The 20,491-nt window shown below is 34.6% G+C and overlaps 1 protein-coding gene across 1 annotated transcript in view; it reads right to left on the bottom strand.

Annotated features, from left to right (window-relative positions):
• The window catches only part of LOC111085268, a 112,418-nt gene that overhangs the window by 20,590 nt on the left and 71,337 nt on the right, over positions 1–20,491 (bottom strand). The window contains exons 5-12 of the mRNA XM_022383021.1: positions 19,700–19,810; positions 18,487–18,594; positions 18,143–18,294; positions 13,322–13,445; positions 8,450–9,378; positions 5,128–5,438; positions 4,250–4,452; positions 2,982–3,190 (exon numbers count right to left, since the gene is read on the bottom strand). Coding sequence (XP_022238729.1) covers positions 2,982–3,190; positions 4,250–4,452; positions 5,128–5,438; positions 8,450–9,378; positions 13,322–13,445; positions 18,143–18,294; positions 18,487–18,594; positions 19,700–19,810 — 2,147 coding nt within the window. The remainder of the gene's footprint in view (positions 1–2,981; positions 3,191–4,249; positions 4,453–5,127; positions 5,439–8,449; positions 9,379–13,321; positions 13,446–18,142; positions 18,295–18,486; positions 18,595–19,699; positions 19,811–20,491) is intronic.

The following is a 20,491-nucleotide window of genomic DNA, read 5'->3' as shown; positions in this document are numbered from 1 at the left end:
CAGAAGCTTTCAAAGAACAATTACGAAAAACATTCAAAACACATGATAAACCTGATATGGATACCCATTATTTTACTACAGTAAATGAGTATATACAGCAAAACAAACACATTTACATACCAGTATTTTTAGTTGAGTCGATCAACCTCAAAATTCACAACAAAGAAGCAGTAAAATTACAAGCACAATCACCAAAATAGAACAAATTACATCTATAAAACGTACAAAAAACAAAGCACCGGGAGAAGGTAGTATACAAGCTATTCTCCTGAAAAGCATTACTTATCCCTCAACTCAGGTTATAACCCAGCCTCTTGGAATCAAGCAAACGTTATTTTTCTAAAAGAAGGTAAACCAGCAAGTAATCGACCAATTGGCCTGACCAACTGCATAGGCAAAAGTTTGGAAAGAATAGTGAGTAATAAACTCCCCACATTCCTAGAGATCACGTTAAAATTATCCTAGAGATCACGTTAAAATTATCCTAGAGATCACATTAAAATTATCCTAGAGATCACATTAAAATTATCCTAGAGATCACATTAAAATTACCCTAAGTACAAAACAGTTTCAGAACATTTCGACAAACAACAGATCATTTAGTTAGATTAACTGAAACCGTAACAGATAGCTTTAATCAAGACAAATGCACTGTCTCCTGTCTTCTCGATATAGAGAAAGCATTCGACATTATATGGTATAATGGCTTAAGATACAAAGTGAAACAAATGGATTTATCAACAGGTGTTATTCGCTGGTTGTCTAGCATTTTAGATAACATATAAATGTAGAGTGAATGCGGAAGTCACCTACTCAGAGTGTTTTACTCTTGAGATGGGTGTTCCCCAGGAAGGGGTGGTTCGACCCTTCTTCTTCATCGTGTGTTTAAGTGACATGCCCCTAACAGATCCAAATTTTAGTCTTACATCTCAATTCGCAAACGATGTGGCGATATGGAAAAGTTCAACGACCCCCTCAATAACAGCCACAAATTCACAACCAGTTTTAAATCAAGTAGTTAAATATTGCCAAAAACATAGAATTAAGACAACTGTTTCGAGGCCAATTTGGTATTATTCTTGAATTCCATAAAAACATGTAAACTCCTACCAGAATTACACTTACATGAAACTCATCTGCCTATCACCACATCAGCAAACTTTCTTCGATTAATATATTATTCTACATTAACGTGGAATAATTAAATAAACCAAATCACAAATAAAGTATAGCAACAAGCAAACTATGCTAGGAGACTGTCGGGTAAAACTATTGGAGCATCACCAGAAAATATCATCTATAAACAGAATATACGTACAGTAATTGAATATGTCTACTCTACCCGGCATGGATCAACACTACACCGTCGCATATTAACATATTACAAATAATACAGAACTCTGTAACCACCACAGCTTTAAGATTACACAGAACAAGAAATACAAAATCCATACAGAAATATGCAAACATACAACCAATTCACGACAGACACATAGATTGGTCATTCAAATATTTTGACAAAAATCATGAAAATACTAATTTACTAACCAACATAGATCGTCATCTCATACATGATGATGATGATAGTCCTAGTATCTCTCTCCACTCAATATACACAATAAGAAAAAGTAATAATTTAAAATATTAATGTAATAATAACTTATCAATGTCTGATAACGTAATCTAGTGAAAAAGTGACGATTTTCCAATGGAACTATTTGTGAGTGTAGGACTGTTACAAAACCAAATGAAGTGAAGTGGCAGAAAAGCACTAAATGTTATAAGCTTAACATTCATGGACATGGCCTTGACGAGAGAAGTAGGATCAGTGTAATTACCTTAATGTTTGAGCCCTGATATTGTGAAGTAATCATATAGCATTTGACAGTTAATATACAAATCGTAAAGGAGGGCGGAAGAGATCTAACTACCACCTGACCCTCCTAGGTCTCGCACAACACGACCGAACACAGATCCAGACAGATCGCAGATAACTCCAAAACCCGATGTGGCTTTGTTATGAAACACACGCAAACACGCGAAATGTTTAACTGTTTTCTGCTTTGTATAGTTTTTATACTGAAGAGTCGCCTGTGATGCTACGAAATCGATAAAATAAAATAATAGCTTGGTAAGTAAATAGCAGTTTTGTAAACAATAAAGGATTTGGGTTTTCTTAGATATTACAAGTCTACCTTGTTCAACTACACAGGCTAAGGTTAATGACAGAAACAGTGTGAATCGGTCCTTCCACAAAAACGATTTCGCAGTTTGCATTTATGTTCTTCAACTCTTTAAACAAACTATGGCCTTCACCATTGTCTAGTCCTAGTTTAAACTTCCCTTACAGCTGAGTTAATAGCCCTTTGAAACAAGCCAGCTCCTACTCTGTTTAAATGTAAATCATCCATGATCCCACAAGTCCAAACAGCCAATCTGCTCATCCTTACATATTAACCTAAGCCTAGCATTCAGCCCTAGTAGCCTACTTATAATTTCATCTCCACAATTAATTCTCGGCAGTTTCCCTGACACAATTAAGTTACGGCCCATTTCTTTAAATGCCTTTATCAACCCCTTATACTTATCAAATAGCTTCTCTGACCTACCTTTCCTTACATTATTAGCCCCTACATGCACAACAAAAACTGCATCTCTGCTAGCCCCCTTTATTATATATCTTGCTCTGTCAGTTATATCTTCCACCCGTGCCCCTGGATAGCATAATCTAATTCTTTTCTCCCTATTTACCCCACAGATTATCCTATCTGCATGCCTTGTCAAAGAATCACCTATAACATAACCTCCTCTAGTTTATCATTGGCTTGCCTTATGCAGATGAGAAACTACTGGAGTGAGGGAAGTCAAAAGGGGCAGAGATTTTTGAGAGAAGGATGCGAGGAAATACATTTTAATACATAAGAAGAAAGCCTGATAATTACGTGACTGAATTAACACAATAGTACGATATATTTCTTTACCCTATCCTCGATTCTTTCAGCCTCCGTCGTTGCTCTTGACTCCTCCTATCTTTGAAACTATGCGTTCCTCGACTAACTGAACTACGACCTGTAAGTGACGATAGACTTCCATGTATGCGCCGTCTGGTGGATCGAAGACCATCAGCGGCTCCACTTCGTGAGTTCAATACCCGTTTATTGTTATGTTTCAGTCCTAATAACCTTAGAACCTGAATAGGCACAAGAAAAAGACGTGAACATTTGATTTAAATATCTTGATTTTATTGATTACGTGATAAAAGGAAACAATAATTTAGAACGAAAATATTTATGTTATTTAATTGAAAAATAGTAAATAAAAACAACAACAGAAAACGCCAAGAGAAACATTTTCTTTCAGTTTAGGCTCTCAGTTTTTTTTACTATCTATAGATATCTCAAATAAGTAATCAAAAATGTTTGTTTAGGTATAGTTACTCCATTTTTATTATCGATGGATACAAGATTGTAAACATTGTCGTATTATATTTCGGGTTCACTTTAAGTTCAACATATATGTGTATCCTAACTACACATTAGCCTAGACTTAAGCACATTTTATTCTAAATAATTTACATTTTTGGTTGCGCTCTTGACCTTGCGAGTGTTTAGAAATTACATAACTTTGAAGTTATTTCAGTGGTTACAAAGCGATAAAAGTAGATTAGACTTTGAAAAGGAGTGGTTAAAGAAAACAAGCATAAATAGTTTGCCACCTAGAAAGAATTATAATCAACTAGGAGTAATGACGCCCGTTTCACGTTTTCCTGTCTCACATTCAATCTCGTTTTCCTGTCTCCAAAAACTAAAATAGCATATATTCCTAGAACTTAAACACTTTTGTAATTATAAGTTAATTCAAACACTGATAAATAGCTTAAGCTGTCTTGTTGACGAGAATAACTCATTATATAAATGCAAGAATGGCGGGTAGTTTAATCTTTAGGACGATACACTAACACTGATGAAACAGTGCATTCTAATCTTTATGAGTAGACACGTAAGAAATAAATATTTAATTCGTTTTACTGATGGTCAGGTTCATTTTGAGTTTCGTTCTACGTATATAGAGTACTCTAATCGACAGTTATTATTTAATATCAAACGCAATATGACAAAAGCATAGTTTATTTAAAAAATAAATACATAAACGAATAATTTAGAAACGTTTTCGTACTTAAATTCCAATAAATATTTTTCTGTTGTACAAGGTCGTTTCATTGAAACATAATTATTGTAATGTATTATACCTCAGAATACATCGTCTCCAAGCCATCCAGCTGCTTCCGAATTAGGCCAACATCGTTATTTTCCACATTACTTGTAGTGGCGCTGATTTCGCTACTGTAATCGTCCGGGTCTTCAAGTAAGCTCTCCATGTCTAATCCTGTGGTCGTTGACGTCACTTCCGCATCTATAGGATCTGTATAAGATGTTAAACCGTGGATGGATCCTGAAATAGTATATGAATCTATAACTGTGGTTTAAAAATTAATATTCATAGATTGAAATAATTTAAATACGTATTTCATATACGGTTTCTGGTTGCCACTGAAGACGGTATTCCGCAAAAACTCGTCACGATTTGCAAATCCAGTTTTTGGAACGAGTACACAGAAGTATAAACTACATATTCATAAGTATATCTGAAAAAAAAATATTTAATGTTATGTAATCACTTAATTTGAAAATTTATTTCCTCACTAAAACAGTGTTCCTTCTCTGAAAGAGATGAAATTATGTTTGTTTTAGAGCAAAGCCGCATTGAGTTATCTGCTGTGTCCACCGCAGGGAATCGAACCCAGGATTTTAGCATTGTAAGTCCGTAGACTTACCTCCGTCCCACCGGGGGACCAAAGATATGGAAGCGGCATTTCACATGAACTGAACTACAATATTAGATACATTGTAGTATAAAATAATAAATGTTAGTGATTTTTACGTTGACGAAAACACATAACCAGAGTGAAACGCAAACAATTTATTCTTTTTTTTAATATTCCTTTAAATGAGTATAATTATAGTTAACTATCAAAGGTACGCTATCTAGCAAAGTGCTTATCTTCTTATTGCCCAGGTGTAATGATTTAATTCGCGCATATATACGTAATTTTGTTAGTTCTACTACCTGCTGCAGCTTGAATAGCTTCAGAATGTGTTGCTGGTCGATTACTTCCGTTTAGTTGATACTGCTGTGCCCTCTGGTGGGCATTTGTATTTCCTACGATTGATCTGGAAGCCACATGTTTAGTGCGCGTGTCCCAGTGTTTAAACGATCCCTGAGTGATGCTCGCCGTTCGTCGAATGCCAGTTTTTTTGGCAGGAACTCCTTTTCCTGATGTCATAGTTGCTGTCAAGTCATGGCAGTAGTTCTTCCCTTCCAACTGGTCTTTTCTGTTTCTGCAGTCTGTTATAGATGTGACGTTCAAAGCTGTAGCACTAAAAAAAAAAAACCTAGATGTTATAAGATACGATATAAAGTTAAAATACAAAACAATTAGACGATCCAGTTGTTGTCAACTTTACACAAAACACACACTATTAGACTATCAGTTTCTAAGCAAACTTAACATAACACACACATACACTTTTTAAATCAACCATTTCTGGGGAAATTATAAGAATTTATGAGTGAAAGTAAAGAAAGTGTTAGGATATTTTAACCACACCACATCTATAATATCCAGTTCCGACGAGGCCTTTCGCTAATACCAGTGCTCATCACATCAGACGTAGTAGTGGTATATGCGCTGTTTGTATCATCAACTGACATGAACAACAACTGTTATGGTGTGAACTAGATTAAGTAAATGAATTGTAATTATTATCTATTTTATTCACAAATCAGAATTTTAGGTTAAAGATTAATAACACAATATTATTTATTTATTATTATTATTATTATTGCACTTGAATAAGTTTTACTATCATACAGAAGATCTAACTAACCAGCAAGTTAGCCTTATTGTTCCCGGAGAAGATCGAGTAACTACAGCGTCAATGGGAGGAAACTACTTTAGCATTTCTAAGATCATATGAATGAGAGTAAAGAAGAACGTGTTTAAAATATTTCAACCACACTACACCTGCAATAGCCAGTGCCGACGATGCCTTTCGTCCAATTTCAGAGCTCATCAGGCCAACTGGGATAAGACAGGCAGTGCTATATATATCAACAATTTTACACAAAACAAACACGCTATTAAACAATTGATTTCTTGTCAACTTCACATAAAATACACACAGTGAAACCATTTATTTTTTGTAACTTTCACATAGAAAACACATTATTAGATTAATGAATTTTACGTTAACTTGAAACAAGTCATAGAATATTAGTTCGATGAACTGCACGTGAACTTGACTGAGATTATCAGACAGATGTACCTCATGTACACAACTCACAGCTAACATGATTCAAGCATTTTACCCAAACCTGAGACATACCACATTCAATATTGGAACAATGCGTTTCACATTGATTTGATGAAAATAACAAAATACTAGATTGTTGTATTTAACGAAAGTTAAAAGAAATATTAGAATCGTGTATTGCTGTATTTGATGCAGAAATGACAAAAATCACATAGTCTAAGCCTAACTTTTCCTTAATATACGTTTAAACTCTATTATTAGTTGAACATTTGGAGTTTTTGTACGAGTTGAACATTTCTATCAATGGTTACAAACACATATATTTTAGATTCATCTGAACCCCCCCCCCTCCCAAGTTCTCAGGTTTTTTTGTCATATTTTATTGAAAAAGAAAATTTAGTCATCTTTTTTAAATTACATGAAGTTTAAAATGTTTTCTCTCATGTGAATACATTGATAAGATGTTGAGATTATTAACAACAAAAAAAAAGATTTTCGAAAGACCAAGCGGGTGTGGAAGATTAGAATGGTTTTCCTAGATATAATTTAAATATCTTATTCGAGTATTTTTACTAATTCGGCATCTGATTTTCTTTTCGATAGATTTATGCATTTATCGAAGTTTTATAAACATTATTTTGTGGACTGAGCACAGTACGTAATTTCTACCACATCTCAAATCCGCAATCTGTTTTGGACTTTTTAATGTATAAAGGCGGAAACACTACAATTAATTTTAAGACTAACGGGTTGCACTGTGAATTGATATTTGTGTGACGTAGTGAAATATGAACTTCAATAACGTTTAAACTGTTATCTTTGAAAACTCAAAATCCCTCCCTACTCATCCTAACAGCAGGGATCGGGTATATGTTTTCTAGAAATTAAGCATGTTCAGAAGTTGCTTGTCACTGACAGAAGCAGCGTAATACATCAAAATGGTCTTCTGTAGTTTCTATAGGACCTTTCTTACAGAATAACCAGTGCTTAATTTCTAGAAAATAAAATACAGGATTCCTGTTTACAGGTGTGTATGGAGGAATTTTGAGTTTTGGAAGACAACAATTTTAATCGTTATTAAGGTTATTATTTGGGTTGGAGTGGAATAATATAGTTTATTACGTAAGTCAAATAACAATTTATATAGCAAATGAGTCACCCCTAAAATTACAACCCCCCCCAGTGGCACAGCGGTATGTCTGCGGACTTACAACGCTAGAAACCACGTTTCGATACCCGTGGTGGGCAGAGCACAGATAGCCCATTGTGTAGCTTTTTGCTTAATTACAAACAAACAAACCTAAAATTAATTATAGTTTTCCGCTTTCAGATAAAAAATAATCATGATCATGCAAAAAACGTATTTCAGATCTCAGATCTGGAGAAATGCGGTAGAAATTAAGCAGTGAAGCACAGAGAATAACACATAAAAGTAGCATGTCTACAAATTCGATGGTAATTCCTGCCAGTAGCATGGGGCTAGGGCAAGCGGACCACCGAAAATTATGCACGGAAAATAATGATAAAGTAAGATTGTTAAATATATGGGGAAAATGTTAGAGGGAGGGAGGCACAAAAAAAAACTTGTTCCAGGGGTCCTTTTGCATCTCTGCTATGCTGCTAATTCCTACAGCAGAAAACAAATATGTGTGTGTGTGTTAGCATTCATCGCCCAGAATTGGCCAGATCGATTATCGTAATTCTTTGTATGGTAACTTGAAACTATCCGACGATGTACATAGGCTATTTTGTTTTAAGATTTTTGCCATAGAAGAGGATTAAAAACACCCTGAAACAGGGCACATTACCACTTTACAATAACAACAAAACATTTGGCTTTGAATTTAAAGACACAAGTACTTAATCAGTTAAATGAGTCAATTACCACCTTCTATAAAGCAGGGCATACAATTGGCATCCAATTAGGTCATTAAAGATTTAATAAAGTAAGAAAGAAGGAGGGGACCATTACCTAACGTTGTCCTGTTTTGCTTCCTTAACAGGTACCCTCAGCTAGTCACTAACAAAAATGTTGATGTTAATGAAAATGACACAACATCCAACAATAGACTCACCTTGACGATAACTTGTATTTAGTTTTCGGTGAAACTTGTGGAGAGCTCTTTTGAGTTAACGTTGGAGAATCGGGAGGAGATAAAGGGGGTAGAGGGGGTGTCACAGACATACTCTCGCTACAGGTGCCATCAGCACTGAAGCCAACATCGTGAATTGCTTCTTCTTTTCTGTAAAGCGTTGAAGGTTTAGATTTATTAAATATCTGTTTCATTTCTGTTTCCACACTGTCGCTCCAGTGAAGGGCTTCTGTGTCCGGTGTCGCTGTTGCTATTGAAGCCTCGTAAGGTGGCGCTGTCGTAGTTTTGTTTGGCCACCGCACAACTCCTGCACTATGATCAGAGTCAATACTGGTGTCGAGAATACTTCCTTCGCTAGGAGTTCTACTTTTTACTGAAGCTGGACTTTTCAAGCTGTGAGAGCCACTACGTAACGTGCCTCGTCCGGATTCAGAAGATGACTTGTACTGGTCACTTGGAGTAACCATCTCATCTCGAGGAAGGCGTCCCTCTGATGATCTTTTATTATCTTGAAGCCCTGTAATCCTCACATATGGCGAACAAGAAGCACTTCCCATGCGCCCCTCTGTTAATTTCGACTTTGGATCAGTCTCACCCAAAGTGGAAGATCTCTTTTCATAAGTATCTTTTAAGCAGAGACGTGAACTATCCAGGGTGGAAGATTTTGTTCGAAAACCTTCCCCGTCTGTTGAGGGATGTTCTAAGTTCCAGTGAGTGTCGTATTGTTTCACGATTTTAGAATTACATGGAAGACGTTCAAAGATCCCTCTAGCGGAAGACTCGTGAGGCACTGCGACGTTATCGAAACTGGACTTTCTTTCTTGACAAGGTTTACCTATAGACTCCTTTGGAACAACTTTCTCGTACTCGTATGAAGACTTGAAATTGTGGCCCATGTTGATATATGTATGCTAAAGTTTAAAACACACACACAAAAACAGTTTTCTAAATTTATCACATTCTGCACAAGATAAGAATATTACAAGTGCCCTCAATTACATAACCATATCGTAATTTTAGCAATATTCTATAAAAATCACATTGACTCTGGCACCTGAAATTTACTAGAGGTTATTATTGAATATTATTATAAAACAACGACATTGCTATCTATTAATTGTTTCAAACATGAAAATAAATCAATACACGCATATATATATATATATAATATTATAAAGTTAGCTGGCCTATTCCAAGGTCCATAGTTCGAAGACTAATCAATAGAAAGCTATAATATTTGGTAGCTGAACAAGTGAGGCAATGAGAAAGTGTGACTACCACTTAATTGTAATAGAATGTGACACACAGTTGAATGATAATATTCGACTTTTAACAGTTGCATTTTACATGGTGTCGTATGATATTTTTCGGGTCTGTGAAGGTGTCCCCCGGTGGGTTGTTTGTTTGTAATTAAGCACAAAGCTACACAATGGGCTATCTGTGCTCTGCCCAATACCGGGTATCGAAACCCGGATTCTAGCGTTGTAAGTCCGCAGACATGCCGCTGTGCCACTGGGGGGCGGTGGTACAGCAGTAAGTCTACGGCCTTACAATGCTAAAATCCGGGGTTCGATTCCCCGCGGTGGACACAGCAGATTGCTTATCGTTCTGATCACGTGTATGGGAATGAAAGCTGATTATACGATCCCTGAAAGCATGTTCCGGCAATAACTTGACAGTTCGTGCAATGTTGGGTGGAGCCCCAACTTGCGTGAAGACTGTTTTATTGACAGTTCCTCTTCTGTGATGTGTAAGGAGAACAAAACATTCCAAGTTATATCAACAATCGATCATCTTTGTTAAATCTGTTTATGAATTTCCTATAAGCTGCTACATGATCCTATGTAGTTATGCTTTACAAGAACAATTATTATAAAACAACCGTGAACCATTTCTAATGGTAGAATGAATCCCGACATGTCTGATGCTGTTTTATGCTGTCACCAGTATGCAACTTACACTACAGCTCCTCCTGGTGAGAATTATTTTTGACTCTAAACTCCCCTTTCCTATCATCTCGCTACTCCCTCATCTCCTAAATATTCTAGCTATCTGATAATGTGTTTTCGAGTTATGCGGACAGTTGACTAGGTCAGTTAACTTTATAATAACCTTTTATACATATTTTGTCCTGTTAACAAAAGGGTTGATAACATAACTATGAAGAACTACAAGTTACTCACAGAAGATCATATAACAAATATTATTTTAAGTGAACAACCCTTAGTATTCTACAGGCATCAAAGAAATATTCGTAGTCTGCTGAAATACAGTACACTAAATCTGATGTCTGTCCTCAGAACCCACTAAACCCAACGCTGCGAAAGACCCGGATGTGCCACATGAAACTATGTAAGCAACACTTCTTAATTACTCGGAACCAAATTCACTTTCAATATGAGAAGATAACATATTACATTATATACTGTTTAATATGCTAGCAAAGTGTCTAGCTATACACTGAGTAAACAAGTTGTTCCTTCGGGAACTGTGTCCGTGAACATCTGAGTGACACAAGGAAACAACCTTGTCGACTCAGTAGTTTAGTGCATTACATTAATAATCTCTCTATAGTGTACATAATCAAAGTTACTCAAAGTTCAAACCGTAAATCTTTAAAAACCGACTAAACTCACAAACTGGGGAATTACCACTAGAAGGGGCTAAACAGATGTTTCTCCTTTCAATAACCTTAGCACATTAGAGTGTTTACATTTATTTTTCACGTCTGTATGTTGAATTTCTAGAAATGTTATTACCGTATTTGCCGGTGTATAAGATGATAGTTTTTAACTTTTAAAACAATGCCTGATTTTTACCACTCGTCTTATACATAGTTTCAAAAATAGAGTTTCAGCAAGAACTCTCCGGTTAATAGCATACTTAACCGAAACTACGTTGTGCCTTTTACTTTTGTTTGATTTTTTTGAGTAAGTGCGTTGACATCGTGCCAAATACTGCGTTACAATAACATTTTTGTAATTGTATAATTCGTTTCGATTCTTCATAACTAGAAGTTGTTTATCTCACGTGCTAGTTACTATTAATCAAGACATTTTTGATGTGAAATGTATCGATGTCATCCGTTACACTAAAATATTGCAAATATTACATAAAAAAATTAGTTTCTGTAACGTTCACTAATTTGTAAATGTATCTTACAAACTTTTCCAAGTAAATGTATTTTACAAACTTGTCCAAGTAAATGTATTTTACAAACTTGTCCAAGTAAATGTATTTTACAAACTTGTCCAAGTAAATGTATCTTACGGACAAGTTTCTAAAATACATTTACTTGGACAAGTTTCTAAAATACATTTACTTCGACAAGTTTCTAAAATACATTTACTTGCACAAGTTTCTAAAATACATTTACTTGCACAAGTTTGTAAAATACATTTAATTGGACAAGTTTCTAAAATACATTTACTTGGACAAGTTTTTAAAGTACATTTACTTGGACAAGTTTATACATTTACTTGGACAAGTTTGTAAGATACATTTACTTGGACAAGTTTGTAAGATACATTTACTTCTTACAAACTTGTCCAAGTAAATGTATTTTACAAACTTGTCCAAGTAAATGTATTTTAGAAACTTGTCCAAGTAAATGTATCTTACAAACTTGTCCAAGTAAATGTATTTTACAAACTTGTCCAAGTAAATGTATTTTACAAACTTGTCCAAGTAAATGTATTTTACAAACTTGTCCAAGTAAATATATTTTCTCTCAGTTAACCATATCCTTATTTTATTATCGGTGTCGATACATTTTGATTACAGAGATTTATTTCGTTTGAAAATTGGAGAGTTCACGGTTTAAAGATTTACTATGAGATGACTGGGTCTCCGAATTTATATCTTCTAACACATCACATGATTAGCCTATTTTGGATATGAAAACAGATGGAATATTCTAGAAACGTCTGTGGGAGTCCTAATAAAGTGGCCAACAGCATCTGTATAATTTTACAATTAAGCTAAGTATTTGAAAATTAACACCTGCCACACGAGCCACCCAGCATCTTTTAGTACTGATCCTAGGCTGGTCAACGAGGGGTCATTCCGGCAACTGGTAATCTACGGTTATTTCGATAAGTCTCGATGAATGAAGCTAAATATTTATGAAAATATTGCAATGATGAAATCTATATGGATTATATTTAGGTGGTACCATACTGGGCATTATACCATCCTTCTTATAATTACTCTTCATTGCAGAAATGGCATTTGTAATTTTTTAAAATCGCTAGGGAAGTTATTTTGTAATGCATCGTGCATCTGCTTCAATTTCAACATTGCATCTTGGGCTTTACTGTGCCGTTAGTTTCACACTATATTAAAACTAATGATTTTTTATATACGATTCCGATTCTTCTTTTTGATGATAACAAATAATGATACTGTTGTGGCTGTGATTTTATGTTTCGCTGTCACTGCAGTAGTTAATTGACGAATCTCCCAATAAATAAGCTGGTATGTCAAATCGATTGAGATATCTTCCCCTATCCGACCTGGATCCACGTTTTAGTTTAATCGTTACACTTAAACCATCACACTCACAAACACATCTAGAACATTTCAAGCATGTTTGATTGCTACATCGTTTTACATTACATTTACAAGTTAATATCTCCATGTTGGCTCTCATGGTTTTGGGTCAGGTCACGGGTCTGGTCCAGTGACATAAGCCTCGAAAAATAATTCCACACTTCTTTTCTGTGTACTCAAAACAACCCAAACCTTTCTGGAATAACTCATTTCTTTGGATCCACATCAAAGTGCCGGACTGGCTCGTGTGGCAGGTGTTAAAAAGATAAAAAAAACGTATCGCAATAAAATGATCTTCCTTACATTGGCCGTGATACAGTTACTCCAATAAGTTGTTCTTTCGCCGCCAAATAATTTGGAACAGGCATCACGAAGATTTTCTGTATTCGCATTTTCTTCACTTTTGTTAGGTTCAGTTTCACTACAGCTGTAAAAATAATTGTAAAATATCAGATAATGAACATACACTGAATAAGTTAAATGCAATTTAGCCTTTGAAATCGTAAAACTAAATTTTAATGTCTGATATCTATGACAGAATGTATATCCTTTTATTATAAACCATATACGTCTGATTAATTTTTAGTCTGCATATAAAAATGTTTTTATTAACATTTTATAAAAGCCTTAAATGAGAGTAATTAGAATAAGCTCCCTCGGTGGCACAGCGCAAAGTCTGAGGGCTAATAACGCTAAAAATAGAATTTCGATATCTTCAGTGGGCAGAAGACACATAGGCCATTAGAACAGCTTTGTGATAAACAACAAACAAAAGTTAAAAGAAAATTTGCCTATCACGACTAGTTATTTTGAAAATCAATATTAGATGTAGGTTTTGTATTGCTATCTTTAAATTATCATGTAGATTTAGCAGTAGTATGTACAAATTATCATGCAGCTTTGGTATATTACTATCTACGAATTATCATGTAGATTTGGTATAAATATCTATAAATAGCTTTCATATAACTATCTATAAATTATCATGTAGATGTGGTATTACAATCTATAAATTATCATGTAGATTTGGTATTACTGTCTGCGAATTATCGTGTAGATTTAGTATTACTGTCTATAAATTATCATGTAGATTTGGCATTACTATCTAGAATTACCATATATATGTGGTATTACTATCTACGAATTATCATGTAGGTTTGGTATTACTATCTACGTATTATCATGTAGATTTTGTATTACTATATATAATTTCATGTATTACCAGTGCTTGAAGCAGAACGGGATGCCGTCCCACTTCTTTTCAGGAGGGACCAGAATCATCCCACTACCTCTTAGTAGACTTTAAGCTTCTTAGAAGGGAAAAGTTCGATAGACGATGTAATAACTATTTACTGCGACAAGGGACTGGGGAGAGAAACGATATTTTTTTCTTAAAATGTCGTGTAAGAGTGAGGCAGGAATAATACAATGTAGTACACAGATGGAGCAATGTACCCTAATGCTACAGGCTCGGGCTCTGTCACCGAGTTCGTAACCACAAAGTAACCATCAGTGTTTGCATACTATAACTCGTAACAATTTACATCTGTTTATACTTAGTTTTATTGTTTTATTGCCCTTTGAATCGTGTCTAACTAATAATCCTGCCACACAAGTTCTAAATCACTCCGTGAAGTGCAGCTCACATTATTCCATCGAATTACGTAATGCACGAGCTGCTTGTGAGTATACCTCGTGAATAATAATTATTATTATTTTGCATTACACTGGGCAACAAAAAATTTGCTACTGGAGAAAACTCACGAGAATTGGAGTAATTTGATGGTGCTCATTTCGAAAATATAGTCATAATTTGTCCATTTCCTCTAAATGTTGATTTATTGTAATACCTCAATATTTCTGTGGGAAATACCATACAATCAACTCAGTACAATAGATTTATACAGTGAAATTAATTTTAATTGGACAGTTTAATGGGTAAAAGGCAAAAAAGGGGTGGAGTCAGACGCCTCTCTTTCAGTTGCCTCTCATCCACTAAATTGTTCACTTTGCCTCGCTATGCGCAAAGTCAAAATAAAGTCTGGCCTTCTTCTTTGCATTATACCCGCGATATAATTAAATTCTGCTAAACTTCGTTTCTTAAAACCTTTTAAATTCTAGTACTGTAAACATAAATTCTTTTATATTTTTTAGAAAATCATTTGAAATGTTGGCTGCCTCCAGTTTAGGTAAAGTCCAAAAATTCAAAAATCACCGAAACAGTTTCTGCTACATTGGTGAAAAATACAGTACAGTTTCACGTTGGAAAAAACATCACACACAAGGTAAAGGTAACTTACTACCACTATTTTGGGTGTAAAATAGGACTCCACATGTGTGTTATACAGTTTGCACATCTGGCTTGACACAGTGACTGAATAAGAAGAGAGCAAGTATGCCATTTTCAGTTCCCATGATATGGCATGAGCCCAAAGATAATCTAACTGACTGTTATTTTGCATGGCTAATGTTTCTGGATATTCAGGCAAAACTAAACAATACATTAGATATCCAGATATTGCTTCTGCAATGGAACCAGTACCTCGTGGGGATGGTCTTCCAGTGCCACATACACCAGCAAATTGGGAAACAGAAGAGTTATCCTGCAAAGAAGACAATGAATGATCTACATCCTTTTCATCTAATAATTCTATTCCTGTGGCACCTCAATGTAAGCTGCTTCATCTGATCACACAAGAAGAGCTAAATGATCTGATTCGTGACTTGTATCTATCAAAGCAGCATGGGGGGGGGGACTTCTTGGCTCTCGTTTACAGCTATGGAACTTATCAATTCCAGGAACAATAGTTTCAATTTACCAAAGTTGCCATCAAAGTCTTGCTTCTCACTACAGCATGCAACAGGACTATTTGTGTTTCTGTACAGATGTTGATGCATTAATGGAAGAATTAGGTACTGAACATCATCCTCAAGAATGGAGACTTTTTATCGATTCATCTAAAGATAGTTTGAAAGCTGTACTTTTACATAATGGGAACACCACATCATCCATTACTGTTGCTCATGCTGTGAACATGCAAAACTTATCAAAGCATGCAGATTATATCTGAGGCCATCAAATATGATCACCATAGGCGGAATATATGTGGTGATCTAAAAGTTATTGCCCTCCTGATAGGCCTGCAGAGTGGATATACCAAACATTGTTGCTTTTTGTGTCTCTGGGACAACCGAGATGATAAAAATCATTTCAAAAAGAAGAAATGACCAGTGAGAGAGAATTCCATACCAGAGAAACAGAATGTCTAATATCAACATTTAGTGAACCCTCAAATGTGTTTCTGCCCCCACTTCATATTCAACTGGGATTCGTGAAGACTTTTATTCAAGGAAGGAACAGAAATGGTAATGGTTTCAGATAACTGTCTGACAAGTTTCCAAAAATCAGTGAAGCAAAAATGAAAGAAGGTATCTTTGTTGGGCCACAGATTCGGGTAGTGCTAATGGATGATCATTTTGAAATAGTACTCAATGAAAAAGAAGTTTTTACCCGGAAATCATTCAAACTGGTTGTCAAAATGTTCTTACGAACTCACAGAGATGAAAACTGTGCTGTGATGATTGATGATATGCTCTAGAACTACAAGATGCACTTCTTGTACTCTCATTTAGACTTCTTTCCAAATTATCTAGGGGCAGTGAGCGATGAGCATGGTGAGAGCTTCCACCAAGATATTTCTAAGATGTAACAGCGATATCAAGGACGATGGAATCCTGCGATGATGGGAGATCACTGTTGGTTTTTAGAGCGTGAAACTGGGAATATACACAAAAGGCGCAACAGGTCAAGCAGATATTTTGAAACAAAAATAAAACCATGATGATAGCCTGAATGTATTTTTAGTATATAATATTATTACACTCATTGCTTTTTTAAACTAGCATTACTATTATGTATTGTTTTTGAACATTCTTAAATGAAATTTTGAATGAATAAATAAAGTTATTAACGAAAAAGTTCTTAATTTCAAAATAAATAAGAATATTTTGTATCAATCTATCATAACTCGAAAACTAGAGGGATAAGTAATTTTCAACGTGATTTTTAGAATCAGTATCATCGAATTATTCAGAAAGAGTTGCATTTTTTCTAGTAGTAGAGAATTTTTTTTATTGTTGTTGCCCGGTATTATCTTGCCTAATCTAACCTTACCTAACCTAATGAGTTTCTAATTTCTTTGCGTTTTAGTTACTTCTATAACAATAAATAAAGAATACACATGAAAAACAAGAAATATAGTCGCCAGCTTCAAAATTTTTACAAACCATCCAGCTTCCTCTTTTGCTCCACTTGAAGTAATAGGTATCAATATCTATACATTATCATCATATCACGTAGCTTTGGTATTACTCTCTATAACTTATCATGCAGATTTGGTATTAATTTCTATGAATTATCGTGTAAATTTGCTATTACTCTTTAAAAATTACTATTTGGTAGAATCGATTATACAATTTTTATAAATGAACTAATCGTATACCATTTTAGGGGTATAAGCCAGTTTGTTTATTGATAGTAATATCGATTATCAAAGTCAAGTGATATAAAATCAAGCCCATCTACTTATTATTACTTCTCATAAAGCTTTGTTTTTATAGTCCACAGCTTTCCATGCCCGAAAATTATCGAGTAATCATAAAACAACACTTAAGTAAAACAGCACCTAATCTCTCCCCCCCCCCCAAAAACAAAACAAATAAAATAATGGTCAATAATAAATTGACAGATTTCAAGTGATACGTATCTAGCACCCTGTTAGTAAATAACTTTTGAATATTGGATGGAAAGCAAAAACTTCAGAACTTCATTCAGAACATCGCAAAAAACTTGTATTTGTAAGATTTTTTACCAAAATTAGTCAAATGAGAAACGTTATTAACATTTCCAAAATTTGGTAAACACATCGACTCTTTTTATGCCTTTTTGTGGCTCTTTCTTTATGATCTGTTGTGGATCACCTAAGGTTTGCTTCCGATGTCAACGGCTATTAATATATCATATAGGAAAAGCACAACAGTTAAACTTTAAAAATTGTGCACATTCACGTATACTAAAAAGTTGCTCATAAAAGCATAACATTAGAAATTGTGGTTTTCCCATACATTTGTGGTCTTGCGACATCAGGAGATTCCCTAAGATTCTGGTCTCTATTCTGGAGATCATATAAATCTTGTGGCTCTCTCTGCGGAAAATATGATTCTGGCTTTTCACGTGACTGATCGCTTACAGCACGCGCTGGAAGGGACATACTTCTCTGAGGAAAACAAATATATATATAAGCAACATATCAAGACAACTCAATCATTCAATACAATTTCTTCAAACTTAAGTGAATTAATATATAACCAAATGATTCCTATCACACAAGTTCAATATGAAAATGAAAACTTTTGTTTATGTTTTTATTTACAGAACATTATTCAGAAGTAACGTAATAAAGTTTTACCAGTTCGTGGGTGGAAAGTGACAGCCCAGGATTATCTAGCCCTCTTTCGGTTGATAAGTTTGCTGCTCCATTGAATAATGTTGACTGTTCTTCTGTGTCTTTTCTTTGCTAAAATAGTCAAAATAACCGACTTTTTACGAAATTTCTATCGTATTGAAATTGTAACAAATGTTGGAAAACAGATATCTTATAACATAACAGGTATATTTAAATGTTCAACACAAAAGAAAAATCTTTAACGTGCAGAATAATACAACTAGACTGTAAAAGGTGAATTTTATTATAGAGTGACTAAGTACTTCAACAAGTAAATGAAATGACTCCACAACTGGAAACTAAAACATCATTGAACAAACACGTAAATAACAACTGGAAACTAAAACATCATTGAACAAACACGTAAATAACAACTGGAAACTAAAACATCATTGAACAAACACGTAAATAACAACTGGAAACTAATACACCATTGTACAAAAACGTAAATAACAATAGGAAACTAATACATCATTGAACAAACACGCAAATAACAATAGGAAACTAATACACCATTAAACAAACACGTAAATAACAATAGGAAACTAATACACGATTGAACAAACACGCAAGTAACAATAGGAAACAAATACACGATTGAACAAACACGCAAGTAACAATAGGAAACAAATACACCATTGAACAAACACGTAAATAACAATAGGAAACTAATACACCATTGAACAAACACGTAATTAACAATAGGAAACTAATACACCATTGAACAAACACGCAAGTAACAATAGTAAACTAATACACCATTGAACAAACACGTAAATAACAATAGGAAACTAATACACCATTGAACAAACACGTAAATAACAATAGGAGACTATACACCATTGAACAAACACGTAAGTAACAATAGGAAACTAATACACCATTGAACAAACACGTAAGTAACAATAGGAAACTAATACACCATTGAACGAACATGTAACTGCCAACAGGAAACTACTATACCGTTGAACAAACACGTAAATAATGAAAAACATACAAGTGATATATCCACTTTTCATGTAAATAGAATTCTAAATAGTTAACTAAATTATTGAGTTCATTATTATTATTATTATTAGTTCATTTGGTAGATTTTTGATAAAAATCAACAAATGTCTTGGGAAAAATCATCTTGTCAGACTCGCAATATTACAAGAAATATGAGAAAGTAACTTACTGTTTGCTTCTGTTGGTCATTAGTGTTACTGCCTGTTGGACTGTGGTTCAGAAGTGAGCGCAGCCTCTGTTGAAGGGATACAAACCTCTCGCCAACTGGCTTACTAACAGTCTACATATAAAGTTATAAAAAAGTCAAATATCAAAAGCAGTTAATGTAACTCATCCACTTCAGATGTGACGTATAATATTATCTAATCAAAAACACCTTAGGTGTGAAAAAAGTGCGTCCAAAAAAGGATTCAACGTGCGACTTACAGGAATGAAATCAAAATTGGCAGTCACACTGGTAGCTACAATTATAGCATTGATAAAAAGCTGACGGGAAATATTTATTCATTAGTTAACCAGACGGTGGGTAAAACAAAATACGCAGTCTAGCTAACTAATAATTTTGTTGTTTGTTATTAAATACAAAGTTACACAAAAGGCTATATGCTCTGCCCACCATGGATAACGAAACCCGGTTTCTAGCAGTATAAATCCGCTAACATACCACTGTGCCACTGGGGAGCAGTTAACTAATGAACAAATATTTGATGTAAAATTCTTATCTATGCTACAATCGTAGCTACCAGTTTGGCCGCCAATTTTGATTTCATTATTTTAAGGCGCACGCTGAACCCCTTTCTTGCCGCACTTTTTTTTTTTCACACCCAAGGTATTTTTGATTAGATATTATTAGATATTAATACACACCAACTAACCACACCAAATAAGAAAGTGACACTCAATAGTAACCAACATTGGCTTTATGATCGCAACCCTATTATTCGGAACAAACTTTTACTTT

The sequence above is a fragment of the Limulus polyphemus genome, unplaced genomic scaffold (genome assembly GCF_000517525.1).
Source record: "Limulus polyphemus unplaced genomic scaffold, Limulus_polyphemus-2.1.2 Scaffold300, whole genome shotgun sequence".
Taxonomy (NCBI): Eukaryota; Metazoa; Arthropoda; class Merostomata; order Xiphosura; family Limulidae; genus Limulus; species Limulus polyphemus.
The sequence above is the reverse complement of the archived record's forward strand: the minus strand, read 5'-3'. Positions and strand labels throughout refer to the sequence as shown.